At 42.7% G+C, this 19,391-nt stretch overlaps 1 protein-coding gene across 3 annotated transcripts in view; it reads right to left on the reverse strand.

Annotated features, from left to right (window-relative positions):
- The window catches only part of kremen1 (kringle containing transmembrane protein 1), a 240,069-nt gene that overhangs the window by 100,992 nt on the left and 119,686 nt on the right, over nucleotides 1-19,391 (reverse strand). For all 3 annotated transcript variants that reach the window (XM_043715910.1, XM_043715909.1, XM_043715911.1), the window contains 4 exons: nucleotides 16,597-16,750; nucleotides 7,072-7,404; nucleotides 1,983-2,147; nucleotides 1,817-1,901 (listed from right to left, as the gene is read on the reverse strand). In XM_043715910.1, the coding sequence (XP_043571845.1) occupies nucleotides 1,817-1,901; nucleotides 1,983-2,147; nucleotides 7,072-7,404; nucleotides 16,597-16,750 (737 nt within the window). The remainder of the gene's footprint in view (nucleotides 1-1,816; nucleotides 1,902-1,982; nucleotides 2,148-7,071; nucleotides 7,405-16,596; nucleotides 16,751-19,391) is intronic.

Raw genomic sequence — 19,391 nt, forward strand, 5'->3', positions numbered from 1 at the left:
CACGTCCTCTGGCAGCTCATTCCAAAAAATGCACCGCCCTTTGTGTAAAAACGTTGCCCCTTAGTTCCCTTTTATAATTTTACCCTCTCACCATAAATGAATGCCAATTAGTTCTGGACTCCTAAGGAAAAGACTTTACCTATTTACCCTATCCATGCCCCTCATGAGTTTACAAACCTCTATAAGGTCAGCCCTCAGCCTCCAACACTCCAGGGAAAAAAGACCCAACCTATACAGCTTCTTCCTGTAGCTCAAACTCTGCATCCATGACAACATCCTTGTAAATCTTATACAAAACCCTGTCAAGATTCAGAGCATCCTTCTGATAGGAGGGAGACCAGAATTGCACACAATATTCCAAAAGTGGACTAACCAATTTCTTGTACAGCCACAACATGACCTCCCAACTCCTATACTCAATACTCTGACCAATAAAAAAATTACACCAAACACCTTCTTCACTATCTTATCTACCTGCAACTCTACTTTCAAGGAACTATGAACCTGCACTGTCTTAAACTGGACTCCAATTTCTTGTACAGCCACAACATGACCTCCCAACTCCTATACTCAATACTCTGACCAATAAAAAAAATTACACCAAACACCTTCTTCACTATCCTATCTACCTGCAATTCTACTTTCAAGGAACTATGAACCTGCACTGTCTTAAACTGGACTCAATCAATACTTTACTCTTTCTGGATTAATTTAGTATAATTGTACATTTCTAATGCAGGATATCCTTCACTCAATATCTACGCTTCCACCATTGGTTGCTACTTTTACTTGTTAAGTGATCTTTTATCAATAATTCCAATTCATTTTGTGCTTCATATTGAGTATTTTCCTGTTGCATGCCCACTTTCTGTTATATTACAAATGCACTAAATCAAACTGGATGTTGTATTGGAAGAGCTTGGGTATTAGATGAATGGCTTTTTATTGCATCAGACTTTTCTTATTGTCATTCCTGTAAATTCTCCAACAATAGGTGTTATGGTCAATCCTGATGGCACTCAGTCAAAAATATCAAAGGCAAATCGAAACAGCGGTGATTGTAGTTTAGATATTACATTACTACTATTGGTGACAGTGCAATTAGACAGTAACTCTATGGTAACACTTCCCAAAACATGTACAGTTCATTCTGGAGAAGGTTACATTTTCAAATGTTACAAAAAAAGGAAGCTCATTAATAATCATAGGTGGAGTTCAACAGTTGGAGAGGAATCTGGATCATTCATGGAAATGGTAAGCCAGCTGGCAGTTGGTATTTAATGCATGATGTACGTGTTAAATAAGTAGAACAAAACCAACAGGAGGAGACTCAGAACTCAATGTAACATTGGATTGTTATTGGCAATGTTCAAACTTGAGTCAACCTAGAAGAAAGGTCAAGAGTATGGTGCTGGAATTGCACAGCAGGTCAGGCAGCAGCCGATGAGCAGCAGAATTGACGTTTCAGGCATGAGTCCTTCATCAGGACCAAAATGTCCAATTATGCCCAAAATGTCGATTCTCCTGCTCCTCGGGTGCTGCCTGACCGGCTGTGCTTTTCCAGCACCACATTCTCAACTCTGATCGCCAGGATCTGCAGTCCTCACTTTCGCTTACTCAATTTATAGCAAGCTGAATTTACGCTCTGTACAAGTTCACACAGGCACAGGGCTCTGAGACTGATACATTTTCGTGAGCGATAGGACCAGAAACCACACTTTCACTAACTGTGTCACCACACAGAAAAGCCATAATTACATTAACTTTAAAACGAAAGCCAGCTACCTTACAATGAGGTAAAACCTCCTAAACTTACTTTACTGTCAGGTGAAGAAGAATCTTTGAAACCATCGCTATCGCTGTCAGTGTTAGCAAGGCTGCCAAGGCATAGATAGTCCACACTGTAAATAAGCACAGGGATGGTTAGTAGAGACCAACGATGAGCAACAGAGGGCAGTATTCAGTGGCAGGCTGGTACCAACCTGGCATGTTCTGGTTCGATTGGCTGGGGCTTGCTGTAATGAAGTAGAGGATCTTCGATGATCTTGCCGCATTGGTGCCAGGACCCACCCTCTCAGTTATCATTTCTGATGTATTTATATCATTCTTGCTCACTGGAGGCTGGGAGCGAGGATTGTCTTTAATAGCTGTGGAGGTGACAGCAGTCAAAAGAGGGAGAATTTAAATGCACAATAAACATTCTTTAAACATCTACTCCAAATGATTAACTGCAATAAACCACTTGAACGCCTTATCTTCTGTCTGAGGTCTTACTCGCCCACACAAGAGCACTTTAAATTCAAGACTCCTTCATGAATAATCCTTTCAACTGCATCTAATACAAGATGCATTGACATTTTAGAAATTTCTCAATGATTTTTAAGCATCAGTTGAAATAAAGGTATCAAGTCTACATCATAGACCTCAATGCTAAAGGCACAAATGATGACTGAAACATAACTTGCTTGATCCCTTCTGCTCTTCTAAAAAATGAGTGGCCATGAAAAATTCCACCTCTAATGTCAAAGCTCTTTATGTTGCACTGATCAGGACAGACCCAAGAATGCCAAATTTCAAAGGGGCTAACAGATTGTGTCTATTTCAGCAATTCTCTTTTTCGGTATTACCAAGCAAGCTGTTCTTGCAAGGGTCTTTTTTTTTCTCTGCATGTTAAACATGAAAGAGTTCAGAAAAGATTTACAAGGATGTTGCCAGGGTTGGAGGGTTTGAGCTACAGGGAGAGGCTGAATAGGCTGGGGGCTACTTTCTCTGGAGTATCAGAGGCTGAGGGCTGATCTTATAGAGGTTTATAAAATCATGAGGGGCATGGATAGGGTAAATAGGCAAGGTATTTTTCCCAGGGTAGAGGAGTCCAAAACTAGAGGACATAGGTTTAAGGTGAGAGGGGAAAGATTTAAAAGGGGCAACTTTTTCACACAGAGGGTGGTGCAAATATGGAATGAGCTGTCAGAGGAAGTGGCGGAGGCTGATCCAACATTTAAAAGGCATCTGGATGAGTATATGAAAAGAAGGGGTTTAGAGGGATATGGGCCAAATGATGGCAAATGGGACTAGATTAACTTAAGCTATCTGGAGAGTCAGGCACACAGTAACCATTCAGGTATTTTAATCATTTAAAGGCACAATTCAAGGGAACTCATGTGAATCAGTCTGAAATATTTAATTACCTTAAAATAAATAAAAACAGGTAATGTTTGAAAAGGAGAAAAGGCATTTTTCTCTTGCTGTTGGCAACAGGCATAACTAACTTTGAAGCAGTTTAAAATAACTCATTTACTATTGATTCCAATAACAGCATCTAACCTGGCAGGATTTCACTTCTTCAGATAGTATGCTTGAAGTGTTTACACTATTCATCCATTGTAACTCTGTGCCACGTTTTCTCCAAAGTGGGATTACACAAGAATGCAAGATTTACAACATTGTATGATGGATGGATTAAAAACTAGTCTTTGTAATTGAGCACAAGCAGAGAAACTGCAAGAATAGGTTTATCAAATACTTCAGATGTGTCTCCTTAAACATATTAACTATTCTCACATGTAAACCTCGAGATCAAGAGAATGTTCTTTTGTTCTTTGTACTTTATAGAGATAGTATCATTAGATGGGGGGAGGGTAGGAGACTCAAAGCCATCACAATGAATACCCTGAAGCCGCCAATTTCTTTTGTTTCCATCAGTAATTTCTTGCCTGTTCCCAAGAAGTTGCTGAGGAGCAGATCTGGTGCTTATATAGCAGGGCATTAGTTAGCTACCACAAGGCAGCAAATTAGATAAGAATGTAAGAAGTAGGAACACATTCCTCAAACCTGTTCTATCATTCATGGGTGGCATGGCGGCTTATTGTTTAGCACTACTGCCAGGGACCTAGCTTCGATTCCACCCTCAGGTGACTGTCTGTGTGGAGTTTGCATATTCTCCCCGCATCTGTGAGAGTTTCCCTCCGGATACTCCAATTTCCTCCCGCAGTCCAAAAGATTTTGGATTAGCAATGTTTAATTGCCCATAATACCCAGGGATGTGCAGGCTAGGTGGATTAGCCATGGGAACTATAGAGTGGGTGGGTGTGGATGGGATACTCGTCAAAGAGTCAGTCTGGTTTCAATGGGTTGAATGGCCATTACAGGGATTCTACGATTCTAGAACTGATGACAGCTATGAAAATAGCTACCATCAGTTGTGAGGAAGCGTCACTGGACCAGAGACATTAACTTTGATTTCTCTCCACAGGTGCTGCCAGATCTGCTGAGCTTTTCCAGCAATTTCTGTTCTTTCTTCTTTAATTACAGCTAGTCTTTGCTACTTTTTTACTTTAAAAAATTTTGTCCCATCACAAGGGATGGGCAGGTTAAGTGGATTCGCCATGGGGAATGCAGGGTTATAGGGATAAGGTGAATGTGGACCTGGGAGGGATGCTCTTCAGAGGTTCGGTGCCGACCTGATGGGCCGAATGGCCTGCCTCCACATTGTAGGGATTCTATGATTCAAATTCAATCCACCTCAACACATTCTTCTGCCCGCTCGCCATGTGCCTTCGTTCCTTAATGGGCCAAAACTCAGACCATCCTCAACTTAAATATATTCAATAATGGAAAATACACAAACCTCTGGAATTGAAAAGGCTCACAACCCTAGGAAACATTTCTCCTCGTTTTAATCCTAGCCCTGAGACTGTCTCTGTCTTCCACATTCTCCTTCGAAAATACAAAATCAGAGCAGAATTGACCACTTGTCCCCTTGAGTTTTCTCCGTCATTCAATGCAGTCATGGCTGAGCTCTTTGTGTCTCACATTTCCCTCTACCCCCAGTAACCCTTTGTTTTCTGCCTAACCAGAATCAATCCATGCCTGCCTTACAACTATTCAATGGCTCCATCACCTCCTGAGGCAGAGAGTTCCAAAGTCACTCAACCCTCAACGGAAAGATCCTCTGCATCTCTGGATGGGAGGATAAGCTGAGACAAGTATGATTAGATTAGATATACCACAGTGTGGAAACAGGCCCTTCGGCCCAACAAGTCTACACCAACCTTCTGAAGAGTAACCCACCCAGACCCATTCCCCTACATTTACCCTGAACACATCAGAGACACTGCAGAAACACTTCAGTGTAATTTGGACAGGCTGAGTGAGTGGGCTACTGGATAGCTCATTAAATATAACGTGGAGAAATATGAAGTTACCCATTTTGGTAGCAAAAGCAGGGAGAGAAATTATTATCTGAATGACAAGAGATTGGGAAAGGGAGAGGTGTGACGAGTCCTGGATATCCATGTACACCAGCTTTTAAAAGCAAGCATGCAGGTGCACCAGGTGATGAAGAAGGGAAATGGTATATTGACCTTTATAGTGACAGGATTTGAGCACAGGAGCAGGGATGTCTTGTTGAATTATACCGGGCCTTGGCGAGATCACACTTGGGCGTATTGTATGCGGTTTTGATCTCCTTATCTGAGGAATTGCATTCTGGCTATGAAGAGGATGCATTTAAGGTGTACTAGGCTGAGTGCCGGGGTGGCAGGACAGACCTAGTAAGAGAATCCGGATCAATTAGGACTAAATTCACAGGAGTTCAGAAGAATGATGAGAGATTTCAAAGAGTCCTGTAAAATCTAATAGGACTGGACAGGATGTTCCTGCTGACTGGACAGCTCTAAACCAGAGGTCACAGTTTAAGGACACAGGGTAGGCCATTTGGGACTGAGGTGAGGAGAAATTCCTTCACCCAGAGTGTGGTCAGCACTGAGTGTCATCAGGGCTGCTCCACCCCTTTTTCTAGTTTGTTCATCTTTTAGAAATGCTGGAATATTTATTTCCTGATGTTGGTCACCTTGTGACCATGGACAGGACGTAATGTTTGGTGGTGTTTCCCTCCCCACCAAAGAAACTTGCCTGTCATAGCTGACTGACATCCAGAGGAGTGCTAATATGCTGAAGGAGAGGTACCCAGTCTGAAGACATCTGTCTTAGACAGCTGACTTACTAACAGTTAGGGAGTGCTGGCTACATCCGCCCCAGTGCCAGGATATGGGAAAGGTGGTTTAGCAGGGATGGGAGTGGAATATCCAAAGAGGATGTTAAAGGGGGTGAGGATATTATTGAAGAAGCTAGAATGTGAGGAAGCACCGGGAAGGGATGGGTGGGGCAACTGCAGTGGAAGAGGACATGAGGATTGTGAAGCTATGCCAATGAGGGAGGCACTCTCATCACCTCCATCGCCAGCCCCCTCCATGTCCAATGCCTGAACAGAGTAATACACTAGCTCACCCCCAACACACACAACATAGCAACCTTCTCCTCCTGCTAGACGAACATTGCCCTGTTAATACCACATATGGGCCAATAACTGGTCACTGAATGGCCTCAACTGGGGCAACCTCGGACTCAACCACTGAGGAAGGTTTTGGAGGGGGACTATTGAAGTGGCAGATACAATACAACCACTTTTCTCCTGTTCTGAAGAAGTGTCATACTGGACCAGAAATGTTAACTCAATTTCTCTCTCCTTGGATGGTGCCAGACCTGCTGAATTGGTTTCCCTTATCTCTATTGATCTTCCTTATGAGGAATTCCCTGTGCTTTCAGACAAAGAGCCTTTAATTTTTTTTAAAGCACCATTGCTTAACATCAACTTGATTAAAATGGGGCCAATCCCAATGGAAAAGCTTCCTTTGTCCCTTGTACTAGCCCAGAGCTTGATAAATCAAACCTTTCCTTTCCATACCACTCTGTGAGCCATGCATTAAATGATCTAACCTATATATTCAAAACATTCATCATAACATCCAAGGATATAGGATATGTGCAGGAAATTGGGACGAGCACGCCTCTAGTGATAGTCATTGTTGGTGCCGACTTGATGGGCTGAAGGGCCTTTTCTGCTGTATAACTCTATGGCTTGACCCTAGCAATTATTCCTTTTTCATTTTTATGTTTTGATTTGGACCCTGACTCCACAAACCTGCTATGTCATTGGCTCCCCCGTGGACCCAGCCAACTGGTTTCCCCCGCTCTCAGTCACCGTAGATGCACCTCAGGCATCCCTCTTACCTCTGTACAAGACAGCGAATCCCTCAGCTTGGTTAACCCGGTCAGAGTAGAAGTACAAAATGACAAAGCTGGCCGACACATTCAGGGAGTCGTAGGGCCGGTTCCTGCCATCAAACCGGGCGAGAACATCATTGCTGCGGCCATCCAGAAACTCCACCATGTCACTCGAGTCCCGGATGTCAAATAGGGCAAAGTCGAACCGGATGAGAGATGCCCCTGGCACCTGAATGGTCCAGTAACATACTCTGCTGCTGGCGTAGTTGTCAGGGAAATCCGGAGAGTAAATGATGCCAGCGTCCGTCGAGTAATTCCCACCACAAGCCCCGATCATTGCTGCAGGGGAGGGAGGGAGAGAGGGAGAGAAATACAATGGGGTAAAACGTATGAGATCAATTGAGGACTTCAACCAATGGCTCATTCATTCATTACTCACCAATTTAGATCAATGTCAGGAATGGGCTGCCTTCTCTTTGCTAACGTAAGGAGAAAGTGTTCCACTATTGGAGTGAAAAACCTAAGGGATGTAGGGCCCTCCTCTGGTTCAGTGGAAGTATCCCTATTCTTGGATCAGGAGGCCCAGGTTCAAGTCCAACCTGCTCTAGAGGCGTATAATATCATCTCTGAATGGTTTGATTAGGAAAACAGGTTAAATTTTTAAAAACCTAATGGAAGGAAGAATTTTGAAGAGTTTACGCAATGAATGACACCACCAGGTCAGGACAACTTAGAGCCTTCTCTTGAAGTGACACTTGGAATCCAGTCATTTGATTTGGAAAGAAATATGACCCTGTCACTTGGAACTGATCGAACTGGATGTGCGGTTTAGTTTGGGTACACTTTCCAAACAATTTCTGCAGCCATTGAACGGAAGTCGCATTGTGAGGTGGCACGATGATGCATCAGATAAATGTGACGCTGCTTTTTCACTGGCGCAGTCCCCCAGCAGGCAAGACACCAGTATGGGCATGATATTGAAGGGTGGCAGTGCGGGGAAACCGGGTAACCCACAGGAGAAACCAGGGCCTCGAGTTCTCCATTATCCGAGTGAGGACACACACTTAGCAAATAGCAGCAGGGCTTCCAAGAGCGATTTTCCTCAGGAATAGCTTCAGGAAAAGGATGATGCAACAAATAAATTGTCACTCCACCTCCTTGATGACATAATGAATAAAAGAAAGCTGGATGTTCATTCATTTTCGCTATCTAAGGACGTCCAAAAATGCCTTCCAGCCAATGAAGTATTTTGGAAGTGTACTCATTAATGTAATAGAGAAAATGCATCAGCCAATTTATGCACCACAAATTGTCCCAAACAATCTGATAATGACCAGATAATCTGCTGATTGAGGGATAAATATTGGCTACAACACTTTGTTCCATTTCAAAAGAAATGTCAAGGATTTTTTAAAAATACACCAGAGAGGGTAGACTGTCTGATGCCAATGATTCGTTTGCACTTCTGACACTGCAGAATTCCAGCAGTACTGTACTCAGGTCAGTCTAGATCCCCCGCTCAAGTTCATGAAGTGAGACCTGGGCTCAGTGCGTTCCAATTTCAGTGAGGGTGCTCAAATGTGTTGAATCCAGAACTAAATAAGTATTATCTGTAAACCTTGATGTTCTCAGTCCCACAACTTCTACCGCTCGGAAGCACAAACACATTTTGGCACACAGACACACTATCACCACTATGAGCAACTGAAGGAAATCATTATTAGTAAGAAGGTTTCACTGGGGACATTCAAATACGGGAAGGCAATAGAATGCTTGCTGTAGTGGTGCAAAGATAACAATCTCTCCCTCAATCTCAGTAAACTAAAGAACTGATCATTGACTTCAGGAAGAGAAGAGGAGTACACACCCCTATTTACATCAATGGAGCTGAGGTGGAGAGGGTCAGGAGCATCAAGTTCCGAGGAGTGATGATAACTAACAATCTATCCTGGTTCTCCCACATAGATGCAACAGTCGAGATGGCACAACAACCTCTCTTCTTCCTCAGGAGGCTAAGGAAATTCAGCATGCCCATGAGGACCCTCACCAACCTTTACAGATGCACCATAGAAAGCATTCTATCTGGGTGCATTCACTGCTTGATGCAGCAACTGCTATATCCAGGATCATAAGAATCTGCAGAACCCAGATCATCACGTAGGCCAACCTCCTACCCGTGACTCCATCTACACTTCTTGTTGCTATGGAAAAGCAGCCAACATCATCAAAGACCCCTCCCATCATATTTACAGGAGGATGCAAACACATTGGAAGCAGTTCAGGGAAGGTTTACTCGAATGTGAGGGGATTGCCTTATTTGGAAAGGCTCGGCCTGTATCCCCTGGAGTTTAGAAGACTCAGCGGTGAATTAAATTTTAAAAATGAATCTGAGGGGAATTAGCCTGGTTGATGTCAAAAGATCGCTTTCTCTTTTGGGGGAATCTATAACCGGAGGGCATAATTTAAAAAGTAAGAGGTTGTCATTGAAGATGGAGATGAGGAAACACTTCTTTTTCCTCTGAGGTTTATGAACCTTTGGAATTCCCTTCCTCAAAAGGTAGAACCATTACATTATTTTAAGACTTAGGTAGGCAGGTTCTTGACTACCAAGGTGATGAAAGATTGTATGCAGGAACGTGGAGCTGAGGTTAAAATCAGATAACCAAACTCAAACGGCTAAAAGGCCGATTCTTGTTTCTTGGTCATATGATCATCGTTGATAAGTTGGAGTCAGTGGATATTGTCTACTTGGATTTTCAGAAGGCTTTTGATAATGTACTCCACAGGAGGCTGGTTGACAAAATTAATTTGCATGTCAAATATACTGGCATGAACTAAGAACTGGCTAACAGACTGAAAACAGAATAAGCAGGTGATTCTTCCATGACCAATGGAGTACCACAAGGATCAATACTTGGGTTCCTGCTGTTCACAATAGGTATCAAAGATTGGGATGAGGGGACCCAATATAAATTTCCAAGATTGCAGAAGGCACAATGATAGGTGGGAATATGTACTGTGAAGAAAAGTGGTTTCAAGAGGATTTGGCCAGAATTAGTGAGTGGGCAAGAACGTGGAAGATGCACTATAATGTGGAAAAATGTGAGAATATCTACTTTGGTATGATGAAAGGTGTGCAGGGTATTTCTTAAATAGCTACAAGTGAGAAAGTGAAGATGCTGACAGGGACGTGGATGGCCTTGTTGTTAAGTCACAGAAGGCTCCTATACATGTGCAGCAAGCTATTAACGAGCCTAATGAATGTCAGCTTCTTTTGCTCATGCATTTGAGTCCAGGAGTTGTGGCATCTTGCTTCCATTATGTGGGCGTTTGGTTAGACAGCACATAGAGTACTGTGTGCGGTGTGGTTTCCTTATCTCAGGAAGGATATTATTGCCACAGAGGGATTGCAATGAAGGTTTCCTTAGACTTGTTCCTGGCATCGCAGAAAGTACTGTGGAGACAGATTGGGCAAGCAGTCTATATTCTCCAGAGTTTTGAAGAATGAGAGGTGAAACCTACAGAACACTTTAAGAGTGGACACGGGTAAGATGTTACCCTTGACTGGAGAATCTACAACCAGAACGAGAAATCATTTCAAAGTAAAGACAAAGCCACTTAGCACTGAGCTGAAGATTTTGTCTGACTCAGAGTGTCAAGCTTTGAAATTCTATACTACAGATGGCTCTGGAAGCTTAGTGTTTGAGTGTGTTGAAGGTAAAGATTGAAGATTTCAGAACAAGAGTGACATAAAGGGATATGGGGACAGTGCAGGATAAACCAATATTGAAGTGGATGATCAGCCATGATTGTATTGAATGACAGAAGAAACACAGCAGGCTGAATGGCCTACTCTGACATTTAGCGAGTTTTGATAAGATTTGTAGCTCAGGTTGAGGTTCTGGATGTAGGTTTGCTCACTGAGCTGGAAGGTTCATTTCTAGACATTTCGTCACCATGCTAGGTAACATCTTCAGTGGGCCTCCGGGCGAAACACTGCTGATAATTCCTGCTTTCTATTTATATATTTGGGTTTCTTTGGGTCAGTAATGTCATTTCCTGTGGTGATGTCATTTCTTGTTCTTTTTCTCAGGGGGTGGTACATGGGGTCTAACTCGATGTGTTTGTTGATAGAGTTCCGGTGGGAATGCCATGGAAGCTGAGTGGGTAGCACTGCTGCCTCATAGCTTCAGGTACCAGGGTTCAATTCCAGCCTTGGGTGACTGCATGGAGTTTGGCACATTCTCCTCATGTAAGCATGGGTTTCCTCCCACAGTCCAAAGATGTGCAGGTTAGGTGGACTTGGCTGTGCTAAATTACCCGTAGTGTCCAGGGATGTGTAGGCTAGGTGGATTAGCCATGCGAAATGTAGAGTTAGAGTAGGGGGATGGGTCTGCGTGGGATGCTCTCCAAAGAACTGGGATGGGACGAATGGCCTGTTTCCACGCTGTAGGGATTCTATACCTAAACTTCAGTGTGCAATTAAGTGGCTTAACCATAAGTCATCACTTAGGGCAATATTAATGTGCATCAAGGGTACAAAGTATGCTGATGGCTGGCATTAGCATGAGTAATTGGTGAAACTGGCAATAGAAAACAGATTCAAAGCTGAATAAAACCACTTCATAAAGTTTCCAGGATATGCTATTAAAAAAATAATAGATACCCTAGAGGGCTTTGCAAGCAAGAATCTTTGTTTTTTTTTGTGTGGTATATGACATCATCTGAAACTAGTTATTGGTCTGTTGGTTGGTAATTGCTCCCAGGTATTCTCTTTGCATTTAACTTGGTGTTGGAGCTCCTTCATACGCTGAGTCTTTATTCTTGGAGCACTCAGCTTCTCTGCTTTGGTGTGGCAAATGGAGATAATTGAAAGCAGCACAAGGCTGGAACATCTTGTTCATTGTTTTGTGTGGAGCAGCGAGCCAAGGATAAGTCAACAAGTGTCCTTAAAAGAAACCCAGAAATGTCTCTAAATTCACAGAAGGGAACATAGTTTATAGCTTGACCTATCTGTGGGTTGCCTCTTTTTCAGATTCTGGCTGAACCATTGTGCAGTTTCAACACACAGTGCCCTCATTTTAGATTTCCAATATTTGCGTGTTTCTTTAGATCTGCACTGTTGCATTTTGACTCCCAATGGTTCACAGTGCCTTTTCTAGAGGGGATCCCCAATCCCACGTTGAGCCTACACACTTCCCCCATCATCACTTGAAGGTTAACCAGTACTTTTTAACTTTGCGTTAATTCTGCAAATACGTGAATGCTAAAGGCTTTGCAACACTTCATTGGTTCAGGAGATCACAGTCTTAAATTTAAACAAACACTGGAGGATGATTGGCAATCATGGGGAAGCTGTTCTGACAAGTCAGCAACTTTGGGGTATAAAGGCAGAGTATAATAACCTCCAGACACAAAGCAGAAAAAATAATGCCTGTTTAATTAAAGGTTGCTACACTTCAAATGGAAAAGCAATCCAAAGAAATCACGATGGTTTCAGAAATCCAATGTGTTATTAGGAACAGTTTACTCACATTTCTTAAGAAATTTCCATTTCATGTGGTTTCAGAAATGTAAGAGAGTCACTTCCTTTTTCCTTTCTTGAGAAAATGAACATGGGAGTTGAGTAGGCAAAGTGAAACTTAACTTTTATAGAAAACTCAACCTTTATTTCAAATTATGGCGAGGTTTGTTTTCAATTTCAGGAACATGGTGGATTTTGGCATGTCTGTCATACTGACAAAGAGCCCCTTGATCTCCCAGCAGACGCTAGACTCTCTCAGCAGGGACCAGACTCTCCCAGCTGGGACCAGACCCACCCAGCAGGGACCATGTTCTCCTAGCAGCGACCAGACTCTCTCAGCAGGGACCATGTTCTCCCAGCAGGGACCAGACTCTCCCAGCAGGGACCATGTTCTCCCAGCAGGGATCAGACCCTCCCAGCAGGGGCCATGTTCTCCCAGCAGGGACCAGACTCTTCCAGCAGGAGCCATGTTCTCCCAGCAGGGACCAGACTCTCCCAGCAGGGGCCATGTTCTCCCAGTGGGGACAATATTCTCGCAGTGGGGACCATGCTCTCCCAGCCAGGATCAAGTTCTCCCAGTGGGGACCACATTCTCCCAGCAGGAACCACGTCCTTCCTGCAGGGACCATGCCCTCCCAGTGCAGATCCTGTTCTCTCACCATAACGGCAGGCAGCATGAATGGGAACATAGAACACAGAACAGAGAACATAGAATATTACAGCGCAGTACAGGCCCTTCGACCCTCGATGTTGCGCCGCCCTGTCATACTAATCTGAAGCCCATCCCACCTACACTATTCCATGTAAGTCCATTTGCCTGTCCAATGACGACTTAAATGCACTTAAACTTGGTGAATCTACTACCAATGCAGGCAAAGCATTACATTCGCTTACTACTCTCTGAGTAAAGAAACTACCTCTGACATCTGTCTTATACCTATCTCCCCTCACTTTAAAGTTGTGTCCCCTCGTGTTTGCCGTCCCCATACTTGGAAAAAGTCTCTCCCTGTCCACCCTATCTAACCTTCTGATTATCTTGTATGTCTCTATTAAGTCATCTCTCAACTTTCTTCTCTCTAACGAGAACAGCCTCAAGGCCCTCAGCCTTCCCTCGTAAGACAATCCTTCCATACCAGGCAACATCCTATTAAATCTCCTCTGCACCCTTTCCAAAGCTTCCACATCCTTCTTATAATGCAGTGATCAGAATTGTACACAATACTCCACCTTTATTTCAAATTATGGCGAGGTTTGTTTTCAATTTCAGGAACATGGTGGATTTTGGCCGTACCAGAGCTTTGTACAGCTGCAGCATAACCTCCTGGTTCCGGAACTCAATCCCTCTATTAATAAAGGCCAAAACACTGTATGCCTTCTTAACAACCCTGTCAATCTGGGTGGCAACTTTCAGGGATCTGTGTACATGGACACCGAGATCTCTCTGCTCATCTGCACTCCCAAGAATCCTACCATTAGTCCAGTACTTTGCATTCCGATTACTCCTGCCAAAGTGTATCACCTCACACTTGTCCACATTAAACTCCGTTTGCCACCTCTCAGCCCAGCTCTGCATCCTATCTATGTCTCTCTGCAACCTACTACATCCTTCAGCCCTATCCACAACTCCATCAACCTTAGTGTCGTCCGCAAATTTACTAACCCACCATTCTAAGCCCTCATCCAGGTCATTTATAAAAATGACGAACAGCAGTGGACCCAACACCGACCCTTGCGGTATGCCGCTAGTAACTGAACACCACGATGAACATGTTCCATCAACTACAACCCTCTGTTTTCTTTCAGCAAGCCAATTACTGATCCAAACTGCTATGTCTCTCACAATCCCATTCCTCCACATTTGGTACAGCCAACTGTGGGGAACCTTATCGAACGCCTTGCTGAAATCCATATACACCACATCAACGGGTTTACTCTCATCTACCTGTTTGGTCACTTTGTCAAAAAACTCAATAAGATTCGTTAGGCGCGACCTACCCTTCACAAAACTGTGCTGACTGTCCCTGATCAGATTATTCTTTTCTAGATGGTTATAAATCCTCTCTCTTATAACCTTTTCCAACACTTTACCAACAACTGAAGTGAGACTCACTGGTCTGTAATTACCAGGGTTGTCTCTACTACCCTTTTTGAACAAAGGAACCACATTTGCTATCCTCCAGTCCTCAGGCACTATTCCTGTAGATAATGATGATTTGAAGATCAGTGCCAAAGGCTCGGCATCTCTTCCCTTGCTTCCCAGAGGATCCTAGGATAGATCCCATCTGGCCCAGGGACTTGTCTATTTTCATACTCTGCAGTATTTCTAATATCTCTTCCTTGTGAACCTCAATCTCTTCTAGTCTAGATGCAAGTATCTCTGTATCTTCCTCACCAACATATTCATTTTCTGTAGTGAACACTGTTGAAAAATATTTATTTAGTGCTTCACCTATCTCCTCTGACTCCACACATAACTTCCCACTATTATCCTTGATTGGCCCTAATTTAACTCTCGTGATTCAGGAAATGTGGGCTATTATGACCATCAACAATGTCAACAACAACTTGCATTGGTATAAAACTTACAATCTAGTCAAACATCCCAAGGTATTTCACAGGAGAGTATAATGAGCCACATGAGTAATTATTAGGGCAGATGACCAAAACCTTGGTTGGTGTGGTAGGTTCTAAGGTGTGTCTTAACATTGGACAGAATGATGGCAGGACAGAGAGTTTTAGGAAGGGGAGTGCAAAATGTAGGGCCTAGGCAGATAAAGGCACAGCCTACAGTAATGGTACATGGAAACCTTCAATGTACAAGTGACCAATTTGTTTCTAATTCATTTATGTTCTTTCTTAAATAAAATGATCAATATTGTGCCCAGTACTGTTAGTCCAATGCCCTGTATAACCTCAATATGTTGGATTCAATTCCTCTCATGATAAGGAGAATATTTTATCAGCTTTCCCAATTACGTGCTGGAAATGTGTTGCTGGAAAAGCGCAGCAGGTCAGGCAGCATCTAGGGAACAGGAGAATCGACGTTTCGGGCATTAGCCCTTCTTCAGGTTAATGCCCGAAACGTCGATTCTCCTGTTCCCTAGATGCTGCCTGACCTGCTGCGCTTTTCCAGCAACACATTTCCATCTCTGATCTCCAGCATCTGCAGACCTCACTTTCTCCCCAATTACGTGCTGTACCTACATACCAAACTGTTGTGATAAATGCAAGTGGACACACAGATCTTTCTGCGTCTCAGAACTCCACAATCTCTCACCTTTAAAATAATATGCTTTTTTTTATTCTTCCTTTCAAAAAAGACAATTTCACATTTTCCAATATGTTATTTTGTTTATCACGCTTTGAATCTCCAATCCATGGAGACATAGAGATATACATACAGAAACAGACCCTTTAGTCCAACTCTTCCATACCAACCAGGAATCTTAAATTGATCCAGTCCCATTTGCCAGCATTTGGCCCATATCCTTCCAACCCCTTGCTATTCAATTACCCATCCAGATGCCATTTAAATGTTGAAATTGTACTATCCTCCACCACTTCCTCTGGCAGCTCATTCCAAACACGTACCACCCTCTGAAAAAGTTGCCCCTTAGGTCTCTTTTAAATCTTTCTCCTCTCGCCCTAAACCTGAGCCCTCGTGTTCTGGACTCCCCCACTCCAGGGAAAAAAACCTTGTCTATTTACCCTATCCACGCCCCTTATGATTTTATAAATCTCTATAAGGTCACCCCTCCGCCTCCGATACTCTGGGGAAAACAACCCCAGACTGCTCAGCCTCTCCCCATAGCTCAAACCCTCCAACCCTGGCAATATCCTAGTAAAACTTTTCTGAACCCTTTCAAATTTCACAACATCCTCACTATAGGAGGGCGACCAGAATTGCACACAATATTCCAAAAGTGACCTAATCAAAGTCCCAACCAATTCTCTCACAAGAATTATTTCCTATGACAAAGAACAAGCCCTATCTTCACAATACACACCATCAAAGATATTTATCCTTCCATCTCCTCCACAGGGCTGGGTGTGATCACCGAAGCACACGTGGTTGCATTCTGTGCTGTTCGCCTCTCCGTGCTTCCAGTAATCAGCATCATTCCCACAGAAGCATGCATATCCAGACTCCATGCCAGCAAGCTGCAACAATAAATGAATAATGGTAACAATACAGATCTAAAACTGAACAGCTGGAGTTATTTTATAAAAGAAAAAGAGAAGTTGTTTCACGCAAAGTATTCAGACAGCCAAATGTTATGCAACTCATCTTTCACTGCATGGCCTTTTTTATTTAAGAATTGCTTCCTGTTCAACTCTTTTCTTGGGCTCCTTCTCCTCATCTCTCCAAATTCCCTTCTGCATTCTCGACAAAATGTGAGTGACAGTGAAATCTGTCTGGCACATAGTATTATGTTGCCTCATGTTGTAAACTGGCAAATGTATACTTCCCAGAATTAAGGAGAATTTTGTTTCTGAAGATGCCGATGTTAATCTGGACGTTGAGAGTTGCTCCTGTCAAAGATATCTGGAGCTTTTGAATGGTAATGTCTACTACCTTGCTCCACTGCCTCCTAACCTGCTCCTAGGAGGAGACTAAATTCTACCCTTATCAAATTTGCATAAGACTGAGCCTGTATTCTGCAGAGTTTGGAAGAATGTGAGGTGATCTTCTTGAACATATGAATCAGGAACAGGAGTAGGCCATTTAGCTCCTTCAAGCCTTTTGACAGGGTCACGGCTGATCAGTCTGTAATTTCAAAACCACATTTCCACCTAATCCCCCTCTTGTTTAACAAAAATCTATTGACCCAGCCTTAAAAATACTTAATAACCTTACACAGGTTATAAAATCATGACAGGCACAGATAGAGTTAATGGTAGGTGTTTTTTCCAAGGATGGGGGATTTCAAGGCCACAGGGCATATTTTGAAGGCGAGTGGAGAGAGATTTCAGAGACTTAAATGGCAATTTCTTTTACATAGAGGGTGGTTCGCATGTGGAAAGAACTTCCTGAGGAAGTGGTGGATGCAGGTACAGTTACAATGTTTAAAAGACATTTGGATATGAACATGAATAGGAAAGGTTTGGAGGGATATGTGCCAGGAGCAGGCAGGTGGGACTAGTTTAGTTTGGGATTATGTTCGGCATGGACTGCTTAGACCAAAGGGTCTGTTTCTGTACTATATGACTCTCTGACTCTACTGTAATATGATGCTGTTGGAGTAGATGGGATTCTACTTTAGAGTGTTTTGAATCATTTCAAATAGTGTTGTACATAGACAGCTTGCTCTATCTTTTTTTCTTGTGCATAATAAACTTCTGTTGTTAAAATCAGATCTGCATTTTAATGAAAGAAAGCTTTGTTTACTGTTTTTTTACATTCTGTCCAATATTCTGATCTTATACCTATCAATGCAAAATATGTGCTTTTTCTTTAAGTATGATACTATCCTTAACATTTCTAGTTAACTATGAATGGGGGCTCCAACCCTTGGAATTTTCCTTACTCATTGGAATGCATGTATTCTGTAAATGCTGAAATATCCTCTTATATGTGTGCTATTGCATTTCATCAACCATATCCTTTAAACTAATTTGCTAATTCACTTTGGCCAGCTCTGTTTTGTTGTCATATTTGTCCTTTATTAAATTTAAATAATAGGTGCAGACCTGCTCATCTCGCCCTCAAACTCAATATAAAATTCAATCATATTATGGTCGCTGCTACATAGGGGCATTTTTATTATGCAAATATTAACTAATCTTACCTCACTGTTTGATACCATGTTTCATATAGCCTGCTTAGGTTGGCTGTAAAAAGTACCCTCAAAATATTCTATGAGCCCCACCCCTATGCTACCTCTGCTTATCTGACATTTTGTGGCAATACATAGGTGAAAATCTCCCATGAGTATCATCAAACCTTTCTGTCAAACTTTTGTTATTTTTTGCCCTATCCTGCTGTGTGGTTATTATTGCGGGGCCTGTATACCACACCCACAACTGACTTTATCATTTCTCATTTCTACACAAACATTTTCCACATCTTAGTTTCCTGAACTTAAGCCATCCCTCTCTATTGTGCTGATAGCATCATTAACTACAGAACCACCCTTTCACCTTTTCTTACTTGCCTGTCTTTCCAAAACATCTAGACTCAGGTTCCAATCTATGCCCTCCTGCAGCCATTTTCCAGTAATGGTGAACCAGTCACACTTATTTCTATCTGTCATCTCAGTGCATCCATTTTGTTTTGATTGCTCCTTGCATTCAGATACAGAGTATTTAGTTTTACCCTGTTATTCACTTTGTAAATTCTAGTCTTATGTGTTGGTTGATTCTTTGATTCCCAATCTCAATACCTTCTTGTCATATTTTGTTTATCATTTCCCATTAATAACTTTCTCGTTAGCTTTGACTTTATTCTTTGTTTTACCACGTTTTCCCACATTTGATCGCTTACCTCCACTGTTCACTTTAAAATCCTCTTTACTTGCTTCATTATGCAGTGGAAAGAGTACCAGGCCCCAGCACAGTTCAGGTGAAGATCATCCCACTTTCCCTAGAACTAGTGCCAGCGCCTCACAAACCAGGGACCACTACGCCCACACCAGAATAGAATGCATCTTAAATGTTTAGCAGATACTCACCAATTTTCAGCTTTATCTCCTGTAGCAGAATAAGAATCGATTCCTGGAGGCTGAAAAGGTTTAGGCAAATAGCTAAAGCCATGAGACACCTCTTCACCCCACCCCACTCCCAACCCCCCACCCCCCACCCC

Source organism: Chiloscyllium plagiosum, chromosome 25 (assembly GCF_004010195.1).
Source record: "Chiloscyllium plagiosum isolate BGI_BamShark_2017 chromosome 25, ASM401019v2, whole genome shotgun sequence".
NCBI lineage: Eukaryota > Metazoa > Chordata > Chondrichthyes > Orectolobiformes > Hemiscylliidae > Chiloscyllium > Chiloscyllium plagiosum.